The following is a 16,667-nucleotide window of genomic DNA, read 5'->3' on the forward strand; positions in this document are numbered from 1 at the left end:
CTGTTTGCCGTGGCTGCACACACCAACAGCATGCACATGCGCAAACACAAAACATCGGTCACGTGCGAACGCATGCGGCTGGCCGAACAGACCTGAATAGGGTCCATAGTACATCATGATAGGGTAAGCCCCCTGCGATGGTGTCCCAGAGTCAGCCTGTCAAGTCCTATTGCCGTATTTTATTCTCTTATTATATACTTAGTGCTTAATTGGCAGCTATGTCACTATTATATCTGACAACTTCTACCTTCAATATAAAATAAATATCTGTAAGGAATTGGTGTATTTAATTCTCTGGTGATTTTCCAACTATTTGCTAAGTATTGTAGTACATATGGTATGTGGTAACAGTAACTAGGTCTGCACCTAAGAATGGTCGACATACCCTAGATCGAGAATGACAGAAGGCCGACACAAGCTTAAGGTCAACATTGACATTATTGTCATGAATAAGGTTGACATGAGTTTTTCAAATATTTTTTAAAAAAGGTGTTTTTTCTTACTTTACTACCCAACAGTGGCGTAACAAAAGGGCCGCAGACCCCGAGGTGGCGGTGAGGCGCCAAGTAAGTGTGGGCGCCGGGGGCGCTATTGTTACGCTGCCGCTACCTGCCTTATCCCACTGCCGCTGCGTCCGGGATCTACTAGTCTGCATCCCAGGCACTCCTCTTGGCTCCTTATGACAAAATGTCCATCACAAAATGGCCGCCCCCTTAGAGCAGACAGTTTTTTAAGATGGTAGAGGAGGCAACGGTGGCCTCCTCTAGCATCATTAAAAATGGTCTGCTCTAAGGGGGTGGCCATTTTGTAATGGACATTTTGTCATAAGGAGCCAGGAGGAGCGCCAGGACGCAGACTTGTAGATCTGCGGCTCCCGGTCGGCGGCCGCAGAGTGACGGGACAGGTACTGTAAGACAGGAAGGTGGAGGCAGGGTTAAATTTAAATATTTTCTGGTAGGGGGGGGGGGCACAAAATTTAGCGCTGCGCCACTGCTACCCAAGTGGGCATAGAGGGAGAGTATAACAGTGTGCCGAGTGCAGCGAGCCATGCGAGGGGACGCAATACACTTGTGGACCTCAAGCTTGTGTCGACCTTCTCTCGATGTCGACATAGGTTACGTCGACCATTCCTAGGTGTCCACCTAGTCACTAGTGACCATTAGTGGTCGACCTAGACATTGTCAATAATCGATACCGTAACTGTACATAAGGCGATTTGCAAATCAATTTTGCGGGACTACAAAAGAAAGAAAGGGGGAAAAAAAACGGAAAAGAAAACTCTTCAGCAATATAAGAAAAGCTTTATTTCCAGTGTATTTGTAGCCACAATTGGTTTCAAGCATTGACACGATTTCCGCAATATGTCACATCTTATCGCACATCGAGGCGCTGTCTGCCGGGCACAGACTTCCATCACCCTGACAGCCTTCTCCTTCCAGGTGCCTAGTGTATCGCTATGCCGGTCATGTCTGTCAGTTACTTTACAATCACCTCACAATGCAATCATTTGCCACTGTGACAGTTCCCATACACTGTTATACAGACGGTGTTACATGCAGAGAAGGGAGCAGAACTGAACTACGCCTGTCACACTTTAAGCTCTATAGACAAAGAGCTCACATCTCAGCACCAAGAAAGCTGATAATGGGGGTAATTCAGTTCTGTTTGCTAAGCAGCGGTCGTTCACTGGTAAGTGAGTAGCTTAATGCCGCCTGGCCGAACGCAGGAGAAATTGACGACCATCGTACGATTTCTCCTGCCTACCCAAATAAAAGTCAGTCTGAACTTACTTTTATTTACGAGCGCTGGGATGAAGACAGGATCAGCAACCGGCAGGCATCACCCACCCGCGTTCCCAGGGGAACAGCCAGTGTTTTTATGGGGATGCACTTAAAACACTGTGTCCAGGCCCTGTGTCTCCCCCAACCCTCCCTCCCCACAGCGAACGGCGGCTGGCGAGTGTGTAACTCACCAAAGCCATTCGCTGTCAGGCAATGGCGTAACTATAAATTTTGCTCCCCCTTGCCAAAAAGTTTGTGCCCCCCCCCCGGCTCCTCTCCAGCGTGTTTCCCCAGCATGTGACGTGATGACGTCACACGCATAACGGAGAAGCTGAAGAAGGAGAGAGGATGAGAAACCAGCAGACACTGCTGATTCCCTTGGCTCCGACGCATCCCAGAATGCCCCAGCATGCCCATCTGCCCGCCCATCCTGTACACAGTAGCCAATAGTGGGGGGGATTTGTCATCTCTGCTATGGCCGCACCCTTGCTGCGGCTGACTCGCCTCCGGTGCTCAGCCAGTGGGCAGTGGCAAGCAGCAGCATGTTAATGCGTACAACGGGTGCTGGCGCCCACATAGACCCCACTGTGGCTTGCTCCCCCAAGCGGCAGCTGGGGCTGCCTTACAGTAGTTACGCCACTGCTGTCAGGGATTGCACGTGCCCAGAAATGGCGTGCAGTTTGCAAACTTCCATTGCTGCTGGGGGATCCTGAACCAGCTCCTTATGATTCTTCTCCAACACAATCTTACAGAAAATTGCTTGTGTTATTAATACTGTTGTTTAATCAACTTACCTTATGGAACAAATATGCTGAATTATGTTAGATACCAGCAGCGGTGCAGCAGGGGCTCCCCATCGAGCCTCTGGGGACACAAGGGGATAAACCTTTGGTTATGATTCTTATCCAAGATCATTGGTTACCGAAGGATGTCTGATCCACCGGCGCTGAAGCCAGGAGGGGGTGGATGGTGTTGTGGATGCCGGAGAGCAGCAGTGTTTTAGAATGGAGGGGGGCGGAGCAAATGCTCAGCCATCGCATGATGATGTCATGACATTAATATGCTAATGAAGTGGCCGCCCAGTGCTCAGCACACTGGTAAGTACAGTAGTAAAGCTTGAACAAATGCAAGCACAAAATTGACCCACAAGGCATTTGCCAGAAGTGCCAGATAGCCAGTCCGGCCCTGGATATCATCGTCTTTTTTCATCTAAGAATTATTATTTTTTATTATTATTTTAATGCACAGAATAGTTAAAAGTTTAAAAACAAAATTGTGTGGTGTCCAGTAGCGCACGCAGGGGGGGTTTCTGAGTACACAGAACCCCCCCAGGAAGCTGAGGGTCCCCTCTTTCCATGGGTACAAGAATTTTTAAAATCGGCCCTGGGGAACCGGAGATATCTGACTTCAAGGAGTGGTCCCCATCTAAGCCTGTTAATTGCTCTTCTCAGTCAGATTTTTCAGGTTCTGTCTGACTTAGAGTTTTTCTGAGGGTATATTCCAAAAGCTGGGACTCTCCCCCTATGATGGACACTAGTCGCTTGTCTCTACTGTGCCCAGAACCAGAGATATCAGCCTTCCAGCAGCTGGTTACTGCTCCAGCTCCACACACCTGGTATGTAGTATTATATTTTCGTGGGCAGATTGCTCTGCCTCCTGAACTCTGATCCCCTAGTCCCCAATATCATTTGGTAGGTGGGATTCTCTAGTTTTTAATTCCATTAAAAAGCTAAGAAATGTAGTTCCAGGAACTGGAGATATCTGCAGTCAAGCAAGCTGTCCTCCCACCAGAAAATTCGGAATAATAAGCCCACTCCACTATACAACCCTCCTCTGCATATTAAACATCCTCTACCACCCTGGAAGTTATGTATCAGGACCCCTTCATTCAGCCCAATGCCCCCTTCTCCCACCATCTGTGCAGTAAAGGGGTAATTAGTGGAAATTACTGATCCAGGCCCTACATGCTGAGCGGTTGATATAATACCCCATACCACCAGCGGGACATCAAAGCTTCCGCTCATAGCACCACCCCCCCCCCCCCCACCTACCGCTGGAGGATCGGTAGGGGCCCCAATACATTGCTATGCCCAGGGGTCTACACTGCTGTTAAATATATATATATATAATTATTATTATTTATATACATTTGGTCTATCTATAATACTTTAACTGACTCGGCATATACTGGGTCACCTAAGTGGCCATCTCCGTGCTTTACTCCGCCCCTCTCTGGAAACCCCCTTCTGAAAATCCTGCGTTTGCCACTGGTGTCCCCGTACACAACCATAGCCAGCCCCGGACTTCTCAGCCTGTGCAAGACTGGGAAAATAGTAGGAGAAACTGTATGGGGTTCCCACTATTTCTGTATGGCCAGCTTTGGGCTGAACCAGCTGGGGGGGGGGGGGTGTAACTTTATAGCAGAGAGACACCCCCCCCCTGCATAACATAAACCAGGCTGATACTGGTTAGCCCAGGCCTGTAATTTATCAGAAAGTGGAGACCCATCCCCAAAATAAAAATGGGTTCCCCAATCCTGGCTGGTGGTTACGGTTTTTTGGTGCCAGGACCCATCACTCAGCTGACCATTACTGGCAAAATACCCAGCTGCACCCAAATTACTGTATTTCATCCTTTTAAAAGACCGTTTTTCCCTTCCAAATGCTCAGATATGAACATTCTCTTGTTGTCTATATTGAGCGCCATTAATAATGACCGTCATAGTTTGGACACATGGTCCATGGGAATTGGCCAGTGATTGCTTTCACAGAGGCTGGGGAGTTCTGTAATACATCTAGCCTGTCATTAATACTTTGTTTATGTGCGTTCATGCATTCTTGTGTAAATATACAGAGCGCCCAGGACCGCAGTTCTGTACATTGCAAAGGGCATACATCTGCCATTATTAGCTGCCTAGATCAGATTATTCTGCAAAATTTTATTTTGGCTTGAAGCAGTGGCATAAGTTCGTCCCAGTTGCCCGGATGCAAAATATTGGTGCCCCCCTTAGCGCAATTAGTAAGGTATCTATCTCCAGGAAACAGGTCATGGGATCTAATACAGGGTGTAACACTTTAAAAAATGATGCTGGGAGGTCACAGTCACAGAAGCGATATAGACGGCTTTCAATGAACTGATTTAAACTTACAGGGGAGGAGAGGTGCCCCCTTGGGAGCAGGAGCCCGGCGGCAGATGACTCCATTGTCTCCCAGAGTTACAAGGCTTCTGGCTTGAAGAGATATTACTATGCTTAGTGTATTGAACCTGTCTGATCAGACCCATCAGCAGCACATCGCGGGTGCCTTTAGCACATAGTTGCCTACCTTTTACTTTTCCTTTACGGGAGAAGCACATGGTGGGGGATGCAGGGGGGAGACTGATGTCATGTAGCCCCCATTCCACAAAACGCGGGGCTTAAATGACGCAAAATGCAGCGGTTTACGTCATTTTAGCCCCTCCCCCGTACAGCACGAATTCCAGCATTTGTAGTTGCGGGGAAGGGGGGTGTCAGGGCTCTGAGGAAATTGCAGGAGACTTGCCCACCATCCCAGGGGGCCAGGAGGGGGACCCGATTTTTGGGAGACTCCCGGCCATTCCGGGAGGGTAGGCAAGTCTGCTTTATCACCCACGATGTGTTGGTCCGATCCTGAGGTGTGTGCCAGCAGTAAAGCACACACCTATGTGAAGGGGGTGAGCAGCGTGGGGTCCAGTCTGCATGAAGCGCCTGGGGGCTGTGGGTGCAGCATCACAGGCAGTCCGCAGTGTCCGGGAAGAGCTGAGCGGACACTGCGGACAGCGATGGAATCTCTCAAAATGGCTCTCTCAGCCAATCAGCAGCAAGTCTGCAGTGTCCGCTCCCGGGCACTGCGAACTGCCCGCCCTGGTGCGTCGCTGCACCCGCAGCCCCCGGGCACATCACGCAGCCCGGACCTCCTGCCCCGCAGCTCCCTGGGAATTACATGGGATAAATCACATGCAATTTATCCCATGTAAAAAATGGCCAAATCATAGTGAGCTCCCTGGCAGCTGCTGTGGGAGCTCAGGAGAAATTTTGTCTGCCTAATGTATGGGGGCCTTAACAATGTGATCCCTACTCAGCACTGATGTTGTTTCTGTTGTTGTGATAGTTTTTATTGTTCCCTATTGTTCCCTATAGTTTTTAAAAATCACTGTGCCAAGAATCCCTGCAAAAATGGCGGCACCTGTGTCAATGCGCCGTTCAGAAACACTTATAGCTGTTGGTGCCCAGAGGAGTTTTCAGGACACGACTGTGATATAGGTAAGTCCCAAATGAGAGCAAAACTAAGTTACATTGGAGTTTTTCCTTTCAAATTCCTGCATATCGGGGTATTCAATTAGGTACCAGATTTTTCCACAGTTGAAAAATCAGCACTTTTCGTCTTTTTTAGGTTGAATGTAAATTCAACCTAAAAAAAGGTGAAAAGTGCGGATTTTTCAACTATAGTAATGATCGTTTGACTGCCGAAAAATTGGGTGCCGGACGGGGTCCCGACAGTCATTAAACCCGAAGTCGGGATCCCGACTGTTAAAACACAGATGGCCGGGTTCCCGACGGCCGTCTGCTATTTTCCCTCGTGGGGGTCTACGACCCCCATAGAGGGAGAATAGAATAGGTGGCGAGCGCAGCAAGCCAGCAAGGGGCTTTGTTGCGCTGGCCACGCTGTCTGAGACAAGGCAGTCGGGATCCCGACTGTCGGTGAATCATGCCACACCCGATAAATCTGGCTTGAAGGAAAACTGTGCCTGTTTTTGAATATTTTTTAGTCATGTTTCATCAGGTTAAATGGCATAGTCGAACCATGACTAAAAACAGCCTGAAAGCCACCACAATTGAAAAGGAAAACTTAATTGAATACCCCATATATGCTCAGATTTCTTATACTGAACATTAGTAAATTGCATGGCGTTGGCAATGCCAAACTTCAATGTTTATTGCTCTTTGTTTAGAGAAGTGTTTTGATGAGGCCCACTACCAGCATTATGATGTTGGAGACACATGGACCAGGATTCACCAAGGCAAGGTGGAAACGTGTTCCTGTCAGAACAGCCGTATAGAGTGTCACAGCGGAGAGAGATACACAAGTAATGTCACTGATCATTGATTATTATCCATACAATGCCAATGGGTTTGTGATTTGAAATTTTACAAGGTTCCACCAGGATTTCGTGCTCATCGAAGACGTTCTAATACTGCACACGGTACCTCCAGTACAAAATATAGAGCACCTCCATGCAGAGGAGGATTTAGACTTCATGGGGCCCCTAGGCAAGATACTAGTTTGGGGCCCTCCTCCCATAATCCCTAGCATAATATTTTTGCTGCTGATTGCAGGCAGCATTGATAGAGTACCTTTGCGGGTGCACAGCCTTCCCAGAAAGGCTCAGCTACATGAACATCAGGCTCTGGGTCTTTTGGAAGTAGCCTAATACCTGTGTCACATTTGAAGTACACTGACTGCCCACATACAGGGGATGGAACCATTTGTGTGTCCAAACATTTTTTTTTTATCCTATCAAAGAACATCATTTGGACTTTGGGAGTGTGGGCGTGTCCATGTGATGTCATAACGTAAGGCCGTAGTCGCGCGATGCTCCTCTTGGAATGTTTTGGATGGTCAGGATATATACTGTAGGGCCCCTTAGGACCTCATGGGCCCTCGGTGGGCACCTAGGTTGCCTTGTGGATAATCTGTGGATGCCCAGCCAGAAATAAATATTTGTGAACCCAAGTCATTCCATGGCCGGTAAAGGATATTGGAAGAGGCAACTACCTGTGCACAATGTATTGTGTATGGTTTTGCAGAGCAAGCTGCAGATCTTACAGTAAGGTGCCTATTAATGAAAATGTTGAACAGACTGTGCCATTAATATAACAATATTGTATTTTCAGGATGCAATGTAAACCCGTGCCAGAATGGAGGAGCTTGTCGTCTGATGATCGCAACCGGGAAACCGGTGTGTAGTTGTATGGAGGGACATGTTGGGAAATACTGCACTATAGGTAAGACCGGAACCACGAAGGTTACGTCATCTATAGCACACAAGTTGTGACCTTCAGTAGGGATTGTTGTATGGAATGTACACTCCAATTCCTGAGGGGAACCTATAATCGAATTCAACTTCGATGATGGAATGTGTGCGCTGACGCAACAGTGGGTCATTAAATAGGCATTTGCCCCAATAGGGTGTGTTTACAGGCTGAAGGGGGTCCAGGAGCATTTGGGAGGCTTGCCCACCCTTTTAGGGGCCGGGAGTGGGACGCAATTTTTGGGAGACTCCCAGCCATTCCGGAAGGGTAGTCAAGTATGACTGTAGCTCATTCTGCACAATACACCCGATTCAGTAAGGCCTGCAGGTGTTGCGACGGTGGAGTCCAGATAACACAGGCATGTTTAGGGGGCCACAGGGGCTGCGAGATATTACATGCAGTCACTGCAGCCCAGTAAGGCCTACAGATGTTACGGGAGTGCAGGCCAGTGTGTGGGTGGCCACTGTGGTTGTGAGACGTCACGTGAAACCCCCCTTGACGGAGGAGGGAGACCGGGCATAACATTACCAGGCCTCGCACCCTCGCAGCACATTGATTTGATTCACAAATCAATGGGGTCAATGGAGAGGGGCCAAACCAATGACATCTTAAGGGGACACTCGTACGCAAGATAGCTGCTGTAAATTGTTGCCTCCTTTTGTGCATATACACACAGATCAGCACTGGTCATTTTTACATTGGCGCGTCCATAATGTACATTGTCTATGTGGGAACGCTCCCTTCTTACTGCTGTCCCTATCTGGGTGTAATGGTCAATGCGCTCAAATGACATAAAACCCTGCATAGCTGCATTTGCATTTCCCAGCATACGCAGAGAGCCAGGTTTATGTCCCAGTGTGAGGATAGGACAATCACAGGAGATGAGGCAGAGGCGTAACTTTAAGAGGAAATGGAGTCAGTTTCCACCGGGCTCCTGCTCCCAAGAGGGCATCGCTCCTCCCCTGTGAGTTTGAATCAGTTAATTCAAAGCTGTCGATATCGCTTCTGTGGCTGACTCCCCCTTCCAGAAGGACAATGCCCACTCTTTTTATTCTAAGCATCATTTTTGCCAGCGTCGCACCCTGTATTAGAACCCAAAACCTGTTCCACTACATGCAGATTTGCTCCTACATAAGAAGCATGTGAACTAACTATTCTTTATTGTAAGGAGCAAATAGCTTTATCAGTAAGGTGTCTGCCTCCAGTGAGACAGGTCACAGGTTCTAATCCTGGGTATAACTGCTAAGTAATGTATTTATTTAAAATACATTATAATGTAAATAAAGGTGGTTCAATGTAACAAGATCTATAGAAATATTTTCTGGATTGTTCTTTATCTTGCCTCCGGACAACTGGGACGAACTTACGCCACCGAGAGAAGGTGATAGACAATGTGGCAGTCATTACGGAAGGAATAGAATAGAATAGAATCAACTTTATTGGCCATGTGTGCTTGCGCACACTAGGAATTTTTTGTGGATTTACAGTGCAGCATCAAGCAGGGATGAAAGTGGGGGGTGAGAAGGCATTACATACATTACATTAAGACATTACATGTGGGGAACACATGCCCACCGAGTTGCACAGCGCCTAGGCAGCCATCAGCGGCACCACTGGTCACTGCTACAGCCAGGTAGGTAACATTAAGCAGAGACAGTACAGTTATCACACAGGGAACACATACCCACCAAGCTGAACAGTGCCTAGGCAGCCATCAGCGGCGCCACTGGTCGCTGAAACAGCCAGGTAGGTAACAATACAAGCAGAGACAGTACAGTTATCACACAGGGAACATATTTGGCTGAGCTGCACAGCTCCTAGGCAGCCATCAGCGGCACCATCTTGATCATGCTGCTCAAAGGCAGCAGTAATAATAATATTTGTATTTATGAACCACTTTTCTTCCAAAGCTGACACACCCTGCCAGCTTGTTGCTGGCAGGGTGTGCAATCAGTGAAGGAAGAGCATACAGGCTTTGCATACAGTGGGGGTAGAGGTATATGATGAAGATCATGGTAAAGAAACAGTAAAACAAAGAGTAATACATAGCTTTCCTCAGCTCAGAGGCGGAGACAGATAGTAATTTGGGAAAAGCAAAATAAAATGTGGCAGTGTTTCGGTTTATGTCCAAATCCAGTCCAAACTCCAGTTCTAACTCATTGCTTGCTTTAGACGACTTGAAGAGTTGATTTCTAAAAGAAAGTTATTTAAAAAAAATATCACAATCCAAACAAACGATGCTTTACGTAAATAGACTTTTTGAAAGTCCAAAAATGGCGACGTGCATAATACTGAGGCTCTTAATGACCCCAGAACAAGCGAACGAGCCAAACTTAGCTGTTAGACATTGTTCCTCCAGTGGTTTATCATGTAGATGCTTCATTCGGCTCTGCACACATTGTTCTGCCCAGAACACGATATTAAAGAATTCAAATCATTTCATTTGTGGCCTGACTTCCGGGCATTGTGGCGGCTGCCAGATCCTCCGCAGCAGATCACTTGCATGAAGGAGACTGTGGTTAACGACACACTGCGGGATAATTCAGTCAGAGACGGCTGAGGGACAACTTAATTTTACCACCGAGTTCCTTGCAGATCATTTCTTTCAGAAATTGTTCTTCTAGGTTATAATTAGCAGCAGGGAGCCGGCATATGCTGTATGTATATATACCTCCTAATTGTATTATAACTCAGTTTCAACCAGCTGTTATGAAGGCTATAAAACGGAACTGTTATTTCTAATGACTGCCTGATTTGTGTTTTAGATGTCAAGCAGAAATGTTTTGACTACAACAACGCGACGGAGTACAGAGGCGTCATGAAGAAGAGTCGCTCCAGCCAAAGCTGCCTTAGGTGGAATTCCGAGGTCCTTTTCGATGAGATTCACACCAACACAGTGGCCGATTTCATTCTTAATGGTTTAGGATCCCATCCATACTGCAGGTGAAAGCTACGTGGGCAACTGATCTCTCCAGGGGCTCGGTGTAGAGAGTAGCTAGAGCATAGATCTTGCAAGTCTGAAAGGCCCCCTTACGCTTGTCCAACTTATTGTCCAACAACTTGGACCTGATTGACTCGAGATTTATCCTATGTGCAGGAGGATCAATCTCTTGCAATATCTTGGTTATACCTAATGGCAAGGGATTGTGCATTGGGTCCTACACATCAGGCACATCAGATTTTGTCAGATAAATTGACCCAATCCACCTGAATTGGGTCAAATCTGACAAAATCTCACAAGTGTAAGGGGGCCTTTAAGCTGCGTACACACTGGGAGATATATCTGCAGATCAATTGATCGGCAGTTCTCCATACACACTGCCCGATCCGTCCTGCCTGATGTCAGAACTAGATGTGCACTAACATGTGCTGTCAATCACTGCCGCCTACTGTTTGGGTGTACGGGTGGTTGGAGGATCGCATTTGGGAGGTCATTCTGGGTTGCTGGCTAAGTAGCGTTAGTACACTGCTTAGAGAATGTTGTGAATGTAGTGAAATTTCGCCCCCCCCCCGCCGCACAGCGAATGTACCCGCGGCACTATGAATGAATGTTTTGCATAAACATCCATTCGCAGGCTAGCGTGTGGGCCCAAAATCATTCGATGGTCATCAGCCGTCGCCCCCGCAAGGTAGGTACCCGTTTTCGCTGGTATGCCCAGAAAACTAATGCCCGTTGCCCGCCTCCAAACCACCCCCACCCCCCCCCGTGCAAGCACCACAGAGAATTCGCAAGTCTCCGAAGGCGCCCGCACTGCAGGCCTGCACATGCGCATATACGAATATGTACATATGCAGTGCTAAAACATCAGTTCCCCGTGCGAAAATGCCATGGACCAAACAAACCAGCATCACCTCCTTTGTTCTGACCATCTTGTCTATGCTTCATCCCCAGCTATGTCTTCCCTTAATAATTCTAATTTCAATATATGGGGTATATTTATACACACACAAAAAAACAGTTGCTGGGACAGTGACTATTATAGAACCCTGTCCTGGGAAAGCAATGGTGAAGTACAGTTATAGGTATCATTAATCCTTTGCTCCATGCCCCGACATTCCGACACGAGCAGCCATGAGGGATGGAGGTGGACAGGGAGCTGTTGCAGCATTTCCTGGGCGTGCCCACAAAAAACTGTGGGTGTGTCAAGGAAAACACTGGGCTCTCCTACACCACCCATGATGACTATTGTCTTCATCTCGTTTTTCTCTCCTCTACCACTGTAACCACTTTGTACTCTCAGTCGGTCCTCCTCATAGCTGTGTAGACATTTCAGTTCTATACATTTTCAAAAACTTTCCACCTTGGCTTTACAAAACCATCATCAAGTTCGTGCTTTCTACTTCAAAGATAACATTGAACAGTTGCCAACTGTATCAAACCTTGGCGAGGGACAAAGTCAGGCATTTGCCCAAAACATCTAATCAGCTTCTGTCATTTACCTATATTTGTGCCGCCGCTCCGTTGCTTAGCAACCATCCAGCTGTCTGCAGCCTATGGCCAGTAATAGTGAAAACAATATTGTGACCTGGCAATTGGTCAAAATTGACTGGAAACAATGGGAAATGTCTGAGATTAATAATATTCTAGAAACAACAAAAAAAAGGCATACGTTCTGTGATTAGCTGTTTTTGTCAATTTGTAAAATAAATTCCTGCATAAGGAATCAGAGCCAAATCCAAATCCAGCAAAAATGGTTTGGCGCATATCTCTAGTAATTATCCAGTAGAGAATAGATGGAAAATATATATTTTTTAAAGATAATAACAGCGTATACATCGCATGATAATATTAAAAAGCTAACTACTTCTGTAGAGGTTTCAAGTTTCCAGGGCACTAGACAATGCAAAAAAACACAATTGTTAATTATGTCTAATGAAGGAGACTGACACATCATTCTGTCTTATAACTGCTTGTAGCATTGAAAGGTATGATGGCAAATATTTATCATAAGTAATGGTTGCTAGAAGCGGCTTATCCAGGTTTGCGAATCGTCAGCATAAATTATATACAGCAGGCAGGTTTCATAGCACCTATTAGCAATGTTATTGTAATGTATATTGTAGATTGTATTTCCGTCTGGTCAAGGCTCATAGGGGTTTACAGTACTAAGATGGGAGTTCTATTGAATATGGAATGTTGCTATTGGCCACCAATCAGATTCTGTTATCTTCTAGATTCTAGAAGGTGCTTAATAAATATGAAGTACAATCTGATTGGCTGATATGGACAACATTCCAAAAATCTTCAATAGAACTCCTATCTAAGTGTATTTATTATTTATGTATTATGCATATTATTTGCACTACCAGCAATAGCCAGAAGGTGGCATTATTCATCCACATACTGTAACGTTCACAAGTGTAGAAATATACTCTGTATGAAATATGTAAATTCAGGGCATGGACGCTACATAATTGTGTGCATGTATTCATTAAGTCAGTTTAATTATGTTAATTCAAGCCTGATAATATAACACTATGGTGCTGTCCTGTTAGCCAGTGTGGGAGATAGCTGTCAAGTTTATTTTACATTTTTTTATTTTAGTAGCGTTCTTTATTGAGACCCATCTGATCACGTTCTGAAGTTTTAAGCAGCCTCAAGTCTAGTGTGCAAAGAAATAGACCTTCCCCAACACTTCCAATATTATCTAAAATTTGGCTTACCGTACTATCCCTTTAAACCAGAACACTCATGAACTACACAGGTTCTGTGCCAAGCTGATTTCATGCAGAACCTGTGCAATCCATGAGTGTCCTTGTTTAAAGGGATGTATGATAAGATTATATAATATATCTAGTTCTGATAAGATTCTATATGTATTATTGACATTTGCAGGAGCCCAGATAACGACGAGTCTCCTTGGTGTTATGTGATAAAGGATTCCTACGTGTCTTGGGAGCACTGCCCCATATCTCATTGTAGTAAGTACTCAGTTTTCCTTTAGATTTCTAAGCTGATGTTTTTGTTCTCTGTTATCATAATGGCAATACAGCCGGCTTAGTCATACTGTAAATAGAATTCAGTATGTATTGCTATATATTATATGCCAACCAGATTCCTCATTACTGGGACAGTAGTCAAGATCTCCTTTTCCCATGTCTGCTTTAATTGCCATTATCTAGGATAAGTGAATGAACTGAAGTTCAAAGCAAATTATGCTGCAAATTACTGTACTTATTGGCTGTTGGAATTTGGAAGAAAGTGTGAAAACCAGAAGCAGATGATATTCACAATTTGAAAATCCAAATAAATGGGTATAAGTCTGTATGGAGGCTTTGTTACCCAATATTTCTGTTTGTTTGATTGCTGCTGTAGTGTTGGCAGTGAATGCAGGTGGGGGAGTGTGTGTCTGGGTGCTGCTGTAGTGTAGCCAGTGAATGCAGGTGGGGGAGTGTGTGTCTGGGTGCTGCTGTAGTGTTGGCAGTGAATGCAGGTGGGGGAGTGTGTGTCTGGGTGCTGCTGTAGTGTAGCCAGTGAATGCAGGTGGAGGAGTGTGTGTCTGGGTGCTGCTGTAGTGTAGTCAGTGACTACAGGTGGGGGAGTGTGTGTCTGGGTGCTGCTGTAGTGTAGTCAGTGAATGCAGGTGGGGGAGTGTGTGTCTGGGTGCTGCTGTAGTGTAGTCAGTGAATGCAGGTGAGGTGGGGGAGTGTGTGTCTGGGTGCTGCTGTAGTGTAGTCAGTGACTACAGGTGGGGGAGTGTGTGTCGGGGTGCTGCTGTAGTGTAGTCAGTGAATGCAGGTGGGGGAGTGAGTGTCTGGGTGCTGCTGTAGTGTAGTCAGTGAATGCAGGTGGGGGAGTGTGTGTCTGGGTGCTGCTGTAGTGTAGTCAGTGAATGCAGGTGGGGGAGTGTGTGTCTGGGTGCTGCTGTAGTGTAGTCAGTGAATGCAGGTGGGGGAGTGTGTGTCTGGGTGCTGCTGTAGTGTAGTCAGTGAATGCAGGTGGGGAAGTGTGTGTCTGGGTGCTGCTGTAGTGTAGTCAGTGAATGCAGGTGGGGGAGTGAGTGTCTGGGTGCTGCTGTAGTGTAGTCAGTGAATGCAGGTGGGGGAGTGTGTGTCTGGGTGCTGCTGTAGTGTAGTCAGTGAATTCAGGTGGGGAATGTGTGTCTGGGTGCTGCTGTAGTGTAGTCAGTGAATGCAGGTGGGGGAGTGAGTGTCTGGGTGATGCTGTAGTGTAGTCAGTGAATGCAGGTGGAGGAGTGTGTGTCTGGGTGCTGCTGTAGTGTAGTCAGTGAATGCAGGTGGGGGAGTGAGTGTCTGGGTGCTGCTGTAGTAGTCAGTGAATGCAGGTGGGGGAGTGAGTGTCTGGGTGCTGCTGTAGTGTAGTCAGTGAATGCAGGTGGGGGAGTGTGTGTCTGGGTGCTGCTGTAGTGTAGTCAGTGAATGCAGGTGGGGGAGTGTGTGTCTGGGTGCTGCTGTAGTGTAGTCAGTGAATGCAGGTGGGGGAGTGAGTGTCTGGGTGCTGCTGTAGTGTAGTCAGTGAATGCAGGTGGGGGAGTGAGTGTCTGGGTGCTGCTGTAGTAGTCAGTGAATGCAGGTGGGGGAGTGTGTGTCTGGGTGCTGCTGTAGTGTTGGCAGTGAATGCAGGTGGGGGAGTGTGTGTCTGGGTGCTGCTGTAGTGTAGCCAGTGAATGCAGGTGGGGGAGTGTGTGTCTGGGTGCTGCTGTAGTGTTGGCAGTGAATGCAGGTGGGGGAGTGTGTGTCTGGGTGCTGCTGTAGTGTAGCCAGTGAATGCAGGTGGAGGAGTGTGTGTCTGGGTGCTGCTGTAGTGTAGTCAGTGACTACAGGTGGGGGAGTGTGTGTCTGGGTGCTGCTGTAGTGTAGTCAGTGAATGCAGGTGGGGGAGTGTGTGTCTGGGTGCTGCTGTAGTGTAGTCAGTGACTACAGGTGGGGGAGTGTGTGTCGGGGTGCTGCTGTAGTGTAGTCAGTGAATGCAGGTGGGGGAGTGAGTGTCTGGGTGCTGCTGTAGTGTAGTCAGTGAATGCAGGTGGGGGAGTGTGTGTCTGGGTGCTGCTGTAGTGTAGTCAGTGAATGCAGGTGGGGGAGTGTGTGTCTGGGTGCTGCTGTAGTGTAGTCAGTGAATGCAGGTGGGGGAGTGTGTGTCTGGGTGCTGCTGTAGTGTAGTCAGTGAATGCAGGTGGGGAAGTGTGTGTCTGGGTGCTGCTGTAGTGTAGTCAGTGAATGCAGGTGGGGGAGTGAGTGTCTGGGTGCTGCTGTAGTGTAGTCAGTGAATGCAGGTGGGGGAGTGTGTGTCTGGGTGCTGCTGTAGTGTAGTCAGTGAATTCAGGTGGGGAATGTGTGTCTGGGTGCTGCTGTAGTGTAGTCAGTGAATGCAGGTGGGGGAGTGAGTGTCTGGGTGATGCTGTAGTGTAGTCAGTGAATGCAGGTGGAGGAGTGTGTGTCTGGGTGCTGCTGTAGTGTAGTCAGTGAATGCAGGTGGGGGAGTGAGTGTCTGGGTGCTGCTGTAGTAGTCAGTGAATGCAGGTGGGGGAGTGAGTGTCTGGGTGCTGCTGTAGTGTAGTCAGTGAATGCAGGTGGGGGAGTGTGTGTCTGGGTGCTGCTGTAGTGTAGTCAGTGAATGCAGGTGGGGGAGTGTGTGTCTGGGTGCTGCTGTAGTGTAGTCAGTGAATGCAGGTGGGGGAGTGAGTGTCTGGGTGCTGCTGTAGTGTAGTCAGTGAATGCAGGTGGGGGAGTGAGTGTCTGGGTGCTGCTGTAGTAGTCAGTGAATGCAGGTGGGGGAGTGTGTGTCTGGGTGCTGCTGTAGTGTTGGCAGTGAATGCAGGTGGGGGAGTGTGTGTCTGGGTGCTGCTGTAGTGTAGTCAGTGAATGCAGGTGGGGGA

The 16,667-nt window shown here is 47.4% G+C and overlaps 1 protein-coding gene across 1 annotated transcript in view; it reads left to right on the forward strand.

The window, feature by feature from the left end:
- HGFAC (HGF activator) overlaps positions 1–16,667 on the forward strand; it is an 89,738-nt gene that overhangs the window by 61,701 nt on the left and 11,370 nt on the right. Inside the window, exons 5-9 of the mRNA XM_083151818.1 lie at positions 5,938–6,060; positions 6,750–6,884; positions 7,693–7,803; positions 10,596–10,773; positions 13,667–13,752. Coding sequence (XP_083007944.1) covers positions 5,938–6,060; positions 6,750–6,884; positions 7,693–7,803; positions 10,596–10,773; positions 13,667–13,752 — 633 coding nt within the window. The remainder of the gene's footprint in view (positions 1–5,937; positions 6,061–6,749; positions 6,885–7,692; positions 7,804–10,595; positions 10,774–13,666; positions 13,753–16,667) is intronic.

The sequence above is a fragment of the Crinia signifera genome, chromosome 1, assembly GCF_055691185.1.
Source record: "Crinia signifera chromosome 1, ASM5569118v1, whole genome shotgun sequence".
Classification (NCBI taxonomy): domain Eukaryota; kingdom Metazoa; phylum Chordata; class Amphibia; order Anura; family Myobatrachidae; genus Crinia; species Crinia signifera.